This window comes from Octopus bimaculoides, chromosome 2, assembly GCF_046866305.1.
Source record: "Octopus bimaculoides isolate indiv1 chromosome 2, ASM4686630v1, whole genome shotgun sequence".
NCBI lineage: Eukaryota > Metazoa > Mollusca > Cephalopoda > Octopoda > Octopodidae > Octopus > Octopus bimaculoides.
The window spans coordinates 104,722,929-104,732,223 of record NC_142929.1 but is presented as its reverse complement, the minus strand read 5'-3'; the positions used below and the strand labels follow the sequence as shown (position 1 = coordinate 104,732,223).

General features: G+C 35.6%; 1 protein-coding gene across 2 annotated transcripts in view; it reads right to left on the bottom strand.

Annotated features, from left to right (window-relative positions):
* Positions 1-378: 378 nt before the first annotated feature.
* Positions 379-9,295, bottom strand: part of LOC106875975 (ribonuclease H2 subunit A) — an 86,367-nt gene continuing 77,450 nt past the window's right edge. For both annotated transcript variants that reach the window (XM_089347357.1, XM_089347356.1), the window contains exons 5-8: positions 7,604-7,741; positions 4,021-4,108; positions 1,981-2,104; positions 379-635 (exon numbers count right to left, since the gene is read on the bottom strand). In XM_089347357.1, the coding sequence (XP_089203483.1) occupies positions 482-635; positions 1,981-2,104; positions 4,021-4,108; positions 7,604-7,741 (504 nt within the window). In that variant the 3' untranslated portion in view covers positions 379-481. The remainder of the gene's footprint in view (positions 636-1,980; positions 2,105-4,020; positions 4,109-7,603; positions 7,742-9,295) is intronic.

Genomic DNA, 9,295 nt, shown 5'->3' with positions numbered 1-9,295 from the left:
CAAAAACAATGCTGCAAAGAACACTGAGTAACTACAGGAGGTACACTAGCATGACCTCAGCCTTGGACTGAAACACTGAAACCAATAAAAGATAAAAGATATATATGTATATGTATAGAGAGAGGGGAGGGTTGAAGTGATGTACAGATATAGTATATGTTTGTGTGTGTATGTGTATATGCGCATGCACACACGTGCACACATACACACACACAATGCTGGAGGTGGTCTGTGTTTTTGACTCAACAGCATTGGTGAATACCGCCAGAAACAATTCTCAGAAGTATGGCAAACAGAGACTGATAAAATAACTATCAGAGTGAAATAAATACAGGGGGTTTATGATCTACAGCCCCAGTCCAAAGAGTTAAAAGCCAGTTTAAGAGTAAAGGAGGTTTATTGAATACAAAAAAAAAAAATTATTTTTGTTTTTTAATAATAATACCAAGAAGAAAATAGTTTAAACTAAAATGTACATCAGCTAGAGTTGAGAAACAGAATACAGATTTCTCTCTGTAAAGAATCTATGCCGTTTATGTTTGAGTCCTTTATCTGCTTTGGGAGAGAAAAATGTAAGCAACGAGGCTGACCCAGCTCCAGGATTTTCCTTGTCGTCTGCTTCATCATCGTCTTCCCTAATGGTGACAGAAATTGAAGAAAATAAAGAAAATATATCATTAATATACAAATGCATTGCTAACATTAACATGGTTTAACCATCATCATCATCATTGCTTAGTGTCCACTATAGCAAAAGAGACTTGTCCAAGCTGTCACATTTCTTTACACAATGCCTATGCCTAACCTGTAGGCAGCAAATTGGCAGAATTATTAGGGTCATACAAAATACTGCCCACTATTTATTCTGTCACTTTGCTTTCTGAATTCAAGTCCCACCAACATTGATTTTGCCTTCATCTTTCTGGGACTATGGACTGGTAATGGCATTACACTATCAGTCACAATTTGTAATATTCGTTTCAGTTCACTGCATTCTGAATTCAAATTCTGTTATGGCCTTCTTAATCCATTGTTCAGGCTAACACCACCCTTGGCCACCTTTAACAATGTTCACTCTGTTGTAAACATTTCGACCAATTCTTTGGTTTGAGGATACCTTTTACCTTCCTTCCTACTAATTTCAGAGGACCTGTATAAAGTCATGAGCATTGCTTATCCCTCCTCTCAAAGAGGGTAACAGAAATAGTAGACCACCAAACTAATTACTTTTCAATCTTATTTCTTTATTTTTTAACCCAACAGGATGGGAAAAAAATAATACTTGTTATATATCAAGAGCAATTCAATAACCTATACCCTATTATCATCATTTAGTGTCTGTTGTCCATGTTGGCATAGGTTACACAGTTTGACTGGAACTAGTAAGATAGAGAGCTACACCAGGTCCCAGTCTGTTTTGGCGTGATTTCTATGGCTGGATGCCTTTCCTGAAGTCAACCACTCCACAGAATGTACTAGATCCTTTTACATGTCACCAGCATGGATGCCTCTCACGTGTCACCGACATGGGTGCCTCTCATGTGTCACTGGTACAGGTGCCTTTGATATGTCACTAGCACGAGCACCTTTTACGTATCACCTCTACAAATGTGTTACTTTGTACCAGTCCGAAAAATCAATGTAAACATATCTTGAGTGGTTAAGTGCAGCAGAATAAGTAATAAAGTTTCAAAGTTATAATTGCTGGTTGAAACTAGTTCTAATAATCTTAGAAGAGACATGAACATCAAGCAATTTCATCTTCCCTGTCTTTGTAAATCTGTGAACTTGAAGTTAAATAAGATACTGATATCTATATGTAAAATGATATTATAAATACTAATTAGAGACAGAAACAAGCAACAAGTGGGCCTGTGACCCTTTTCAGTCCAAAATCAATGTATATAATATCTAATACGACTTTAAACTGGAAATCTTAGTTAATTCATTCACAATATTAGCATGTTTTATGTAAATTACCATTCAACCAGTGCTGCATCTTTATCCAAAATACTTGATGCTGTAGACCAACTGAAGCGTACAATTTGTGGGAAACCAAACACTTTGTCCATGTGATGTCTTAAAAACTTCTTGGTGAGTGGATCTGTAAAGTAGTTTAGAAGATCATACAATACATAGTAAGTGTGTGGTGAACTGGGAATTTAAAGATATAAAATTGTAATACTAAATATGCAATACAGGAATACAATCATAAAGGTATATGTTATTGTAATGGTGTGTGAATGCTGTATTCTGTGTGATGTCTGATGTCTGATGTGTGTGTGTGTGTGTGTGTGTGTGTGTGTACGCGCGCGCGCGTGTGTGCAATATTGTGGTGGGAGCTACTTAAGATATTGTATAGAAGCAGTGTATGTAATATTGTACTGCATGAAAATACTGTAGGTGTGTGATATCATGATGTATGAAAATACAACAGTTATGTAGTACTACAATACTGCTGTATCTAGATATACTGAAGGAAGAATGATCTAAGTAAATGTATGACTACTGTCACAAACAGATACTAGAGATACAACAACTTTCCAGACACTGATGGCCCAGAAACTCTTCTAATCCACACTAATTTACAAACAGGAAGTCCAAATTCCTGCAGCCACCAGACTAGTGGCCCTGTTTCACAGTACATTACACAGGTGGCCCTGTTTCACAGCATGTTACATAGGTGGCCCTGTTTCACACTATGTTACACAGGTGACCCTGTTTCACAGAACATTACACAGGTGGCCCTGTTTCACAGCATGTTACACAGGTAGCCCTGTTTCACACTATGTTACACAGGTGACTCTGTTTCACAGAACATTACACAGGTGGCCCTGTTTCACAGCATGTTACATAGGTGGCCCTGTTTCACACTATGTTACACAGTGCAATATTGATAAACTTTAATCACTTGTACTATGGTACAATTATCAGTACGACATTTAATTGTTTAAGAAAATTTAATATTTGTTTAATTTAGAGGAAACCATTCCTGGTTTGAAAAAAATCAGTAATCTAGAAAGGCTTTGGAACCAAAGATTTCAGAAAATCAATGGTGTTACCTGTAACTGAATTGGCAGTTGTGTGAAGATTGTAAAAGTGTAGTTTTGTGATGTCTGATGATAGGCATGGTACTGTAGTATATAAACAGAGGTATAATTTGGTGCACTGGACTATCTCAGAATGAACAATGTGTATAAGGCTATATTTGAGTAATTTTTTTTTACTGAAAACGTTCATGTCACCATTTTACAATCATTTTGAATCATATTATTATCATCTTGCAGTCTTTCACACTTTTATCATTACATATACACTGCCATCACACTACATGTATGATCTCATTGTCATTGTACTACATACCATAAATATTGTTGCATTGTCAGCAAATTACACACACATTGTCACAGGCATCATACAATCTCAAGGCACACCACAGATGATGCTACAAACATCAAATCATTACTCTACAGGAACAACCAAAATGCAAAACTGACAATAACTAATACACATTGTCACATTCATATTTATTATACAGTCTCACTAACATTAATTTACCCACACATTCTCATTAACATTAATTACATATAGATATACACCATCTCACTAACATTAACCATTTAGCATTTAAACTGGCCATGTCTAGCCAAAATATTCTACCTGTTTTATGTTCAAACTGACCAGATGTGGCCTTTCACACCAACTCGACAATATCTTTGTAAAAATTAACAGCTACCTCATCAAAATCTCAAAGCTACAAGATAATGCATGATTAATTAAAACAATGTGAATAAATAAGCATTACATTTGACAGAATAACGTGAATACTAAAGAGTTAATACATTGAAACACAGTCCTACATTAATACACACACAGATTCTCATCCACACAAAATACATACAAAAACACATTGTCTTCTGAATATTATCCTAACCAGTTTAAACATCACATTATATACATTGTCTCACAGTCAGTTTTAACACACAACCATAATGATATCAATATACGAGCAATGCTTACCATTTGGGTAACCAGAACCACACTCAGCAGCAGAAATATCAATACCTTCCACAAACTCCCAATCCTTCAGTATTCGATCACGTGCAACCTTTATACAAAGAAAGATTGACATTCTATTTCATGGCATATAAGGTACACTTTCCCTAGAAAAAGAGTCTCCCCAAAAAATCACCCAGGGTCCTATATACAAAACTGCTTTAAATACCAGATGCTTTAATACAATAAAAAAACTTTTTCCTGGATATGAACTGCAGGAAGTGAGGTGTGTTTAACCCTTTAGCATTCAGATTACTCTCTCAAATATACCATCATCACCATTTAGCACCCAGTTTCCATGTTGGCATAAGTTTGACTGGAACTGGTAAACCAGAGATCTGTACCAAGTTCCAGTCTGATTTTAGCTTGGTTTCTATAGCAGGATGCCCTTCCTCATGTCAACCACTCCACTGGGCATTTTTTACAAGTCACCAGCACAGGTGTTTTCACATGTCATCAGCACAAATACTTTTACATGTTACCAGCACGGGTACATTCACATGTCACTGGCATGGATGCTTTTATGTGTTGCTGGCACAGGCTTAAAAAGTCTTCTCAAGTACATCAAATTGTCAAAGGTCTTGATCACTTGTCAACAGCTTCACATTTTTTTAAATCAATCATGTATTATTATCTTGTAGCTTCAAGATTTTGAAAATGTGATTGTTTATCAAACTATCAAACGAGACACAAGCTGATGATGTCATGCTAAATGTCATTATAAAGACTCCAATAAGATCTAATTTGAACAGACTTATAGCACATAGGTACAATCCACAGAAGTGGTACTCCAGATACACCGTACTTCAACCAAGTGGAAAGCTAAACTGCACCCTGACACTATCTTGTGTTTAATTGGATTGGTTAATTGCAAGATTCAGTGAGATAATTTAGACATGCAGAGTGGAAAGGAGTTGTTTAAGCTCAAGTCGACCTTGCTTGAACAGATCTATGATCAAAGGCGTTCCAGCTGTGACTGACCGACTGACCCATCTTTTATTCAGACAGTGCATACCAGACATTAACCCAATGTACAATTCCCTCATATTAAATAAGACGAATTTTTAAGGGAAATTTGGTTGCTATTTCAGACAAGCTGAGAGACATCGTAGAGGTTCTTTTACTGGCTTGCGAAAGTGATAAGTTGCGGGAATATCAGATTAAACAATTTAAAGTACTAATATTTAGTTTCGTTCCTTTGAATTTAATGTTCAAGTCAATTGTAAAGCCAAAAAAAACCATCAAAAATAATTGTAGAGTTACTTCCCTTGAACCAATCCCATGATTGTTCAATCTGTTCTGAAAAACATACGAGCGACTGCAACTGTACGTAATGACAGACTATTTTTATACTATAGAGGGTGAGAGATCCCGGTGTTACACTGAAGTTACACACTGACGTAAGTGTCGTTGACCTTAGCATTTATGATTACAAAAGAAAACCTGATTTAGACGGGATAGCATTTATGATTACAACAAAAACCGGATCTAGACGGGATTTGGTTATACCCGTCGTCATCGTGGTGGTGGTGGTGGTGGTGGTGGTGGTGGTGATCGTCGTCGTCATGTTGATTCTTGTTATAATAGTAGTGGTCGTTATGACATGGGAACAATATATTGATGATAGCAACATCGATAATGATAATGATAGTAACATCGACAATGATGATGAGTTTAAGGAGGAGGAGGAGGATTAAAACAACTGACATCATCATCCTTAATAGAACAAAGCCTAAATGCCATTATCCTCCTCCTATAATTGACATGACCCCCTACCTTCAAGATTATTCTCAATCAATAAAAAAAAACACTGAAAATATCAAGACAAATCCTTAAGAGAAAATACTCAAATATTACTAAAGATTTCAACAATCCAGATCTCTCATAAAATAAGAAAAGAAAATCAAAATAAAAATTATGGAAGCAATGCTAGTGGTATGTTCCTCAGAAGACAGAACAAAGGAAGAACTCTTGGCAGCTAAATAGATAGTCGACTCTAAGGAATTTCTTCTACTATGAAACTGAATCTCCTGTCTTGAATTCAAAAATCAACTTGGTCTGACATCATAATCCAACATGAAACTGGCTCAACATGAAGTTGGTTCAATGTCATAATCCTATATGAAACTGGATTATCATAATCCTACACAAAACTGGCTCCAATGTCATAATCCTACATGAAACTGTTTCAACACCATAATCCTACATGAAACTGTTTCAACACCATAATCCTACATGAAACTGTTTCAACACCATAATCCTACATGAAACTGGTCCAACACCATAATCCTACATGAAACTGTTTCAACACCATAATCCTACATGAAACTGTTTCAACACCATAATCCTACATGAAACTGTTTCAACACCATAATCCTACATGAAACTGTTTCAACACCATAATTCTACATGAAACTGTTTCAACACCATAATCCTACATGAAACTGTTTCAACACCATAATCCTACATTAAACTTTTTCAACACCATAATCCGACATGAAACTGTTTCAACGCCATAATCCTACATGAAACTGTTTCAACACCATAATCCTACATGAAACTGGTCCAACATCATAATCTTACATGAAACTGGTTCAACATCATAATCCATAACACTGATATCTGCTCAAAACAATACAAAAATCAACAATTCCAGGCCAAAGAAAGAGAAACATATTGAATTTGCTGACATATTCTTTGCCTTTAAGCTCTTCACTTTTCATGACAGCACAGGTCAGGCCATCAATAACTTCTCTTAAAGTTCTCAACTCTAGGCTGTCATTTTCTACTTATTTTCAGTTGGATCTCTGCTTTTTCAACTCAGTATCGCACCTCCAGCTATTTTTAGGGTGTCCACTCATTCGTGCCCCTTGTGGATTCCAGGTCTACGAGGGATGAGCTTCCTCTCCCAGGTCTTGTTGGTCCTGAGCTGTCACCAGTGCTTCTGCACTTTTGTTTATTTTTTTCTAGGTAGGGATGTTGGCCATATGCAAGCCTATTTTTACCTCCGAGAAGACATGGTCCATATTACACTAGCTTCTGTTCTTTGACTTGTCTAGCATGGAAGGTCCTATCAGGAGCTTGTGCTCCACTGGAATAGTTCCCAGAGTCATTGAGGCATACCACTGATATATTCTATCAGACAATTTCTCACAACCAAACACAGAACTTAACAGAACAGGACAATCAATAAGCTATCTTCACTCAAACTCAGCTCCATAATCAAACTGTGTTCCAGCTCTACTCCAGAAATGCCACAAACTAGCTTGTACTTGAACTCATCGATGAAAATCCACTGTCACATATATATTCTATACTGTGAAACTTAATTTAATTTTGAATAAATTGATTTTGAGTTTTTACCTGTAATTTTGGATTTTATCCCTAATATTATTTATATATATATATATATATATATACACACACACACACACAGAAGTTGGACAAAATAACGGAAACACCTTAAAATTTCAAAGAAATTTATTTTAATATGGGGTAGGACCAACTTTGGCAGTAATTACAGCTAACAAAAACTAAAAATACTTACCTTAGCAAATATACTGGCACCACTAACTATTGAATATGTGGCATCAGCTTTCTTTGCAACAGTAATGTCTATACCAGGGAACTGTTTCTCTAGCTTCTGCTGGTACTTAGTGGCATCACCAACTGTGTCAACATAAATCTTGAAGTACACAATATTAATAATAGTGTTAGTGTTTTGGAGAAATGGTTTAGGAAAACATGTTGGTTTTTATATATATATATATATATATATATATATATATATATATATAATGAAATACATATTTCATTATATATATATATATATATATATATATATAATGAAATACATATTTCATTATATATATATATATATATATATATATAATGAAATACATATTTCATACATAACACTGCAACAATTTTTTTTTCTTTTTTAGCCTTTGATCAGTAAGTGTTATTTCCGATTTGCTTCTGTCTAGCAATCAAAGGAAATTACTACTATTCCCTTCAAACTTTGCTTTTGAGACCTGGATATCAATGTTTGAAACTGACCTATTTTCCAATGCATTTTAGACAGATTCAGCACTGAGTTACTAAAAGCAGAAATATCATTATAGCAAATATTCTTCTCAATTCTGAGTTCAAATTCCGCCAAGGTCAACTTTGCCTTTCATCCTTTCGGGATCGATAAATTAAGTACCAGTTGCATACTGGGGTCAATCTAATTAAGTGACCCCCTACCCCAAAATTTCAAGCCTTGTGCCTAGAGTAGAAAGGAATATTCTGCTCAATACCAGATTTACTTTTCAGTTGCTTGACCTTAACCATGAGCATGTCCCTTAGTGGCTGACAATATGTGCATCTCTGATCATGAGCACAAGTCGTAGGGTAGCATCATGGCCATATGTTGAGAGGGGTTCTTTAGGATTTGAATAAATGTAACTAAAGCAAAGTTTGAAGAAAATATTAGCCATTTTTCATACTTTCTCAGGGTAAATAAATAGGAAATAATAGTTGCTATCCAGGGACAAAAATCGTGTTATACAGTGTAATTAAATGGCAATTTTATTGATATGCATATGTATGTATGTGTTTATTTTTACAGAAATATATATGTGTAGAGTTGTGCAAATCTATTCGTATTCAAGATATAAACCTCTCAAATGTTACCTATCACCCATCTCTACATTCCTCTTTATGTACCATTCACTTGAAAAAGTGAACACTGAGCATATGTAAACTCCACTCTTCTTGTCACTCACTTCTTTCATCTTAATATCAGCAACAAAGAAGACTTCCAGCTACTCTGGCTCAAAGTTTCCCTTTCCCTCCCATCTAAACAAATCTGCTTCCTCAACCTCACCCTAAACTCTTCCAACCACCAACATGTCTTCAACGATATTGCTTCCTCACCTCTCTTTTGAAATTATTGTTCTCAGGGACTTCAATATTCACTTTTCTTGGCTCTCATATTCGTCCTATACTGATGCTGCCTGTGCAGAAACAAAATCTTCTGCAACCTTCAATACTTATATGATGGGCTTCCACACAATTTCCATCAACCAGATTTACTCACAAGACATTGGTCAACCTGAAGTTATAGTAAAAGACACTTGCCTAAGGTGCTGCACAGTAGGACTGAACCTGAAACCATGTGGTTGCAAAACAAGCTTCTTAATTACACAGCTATGTCTATATAGAAAAAAAACTGACCAATACAGATACTCCAAGT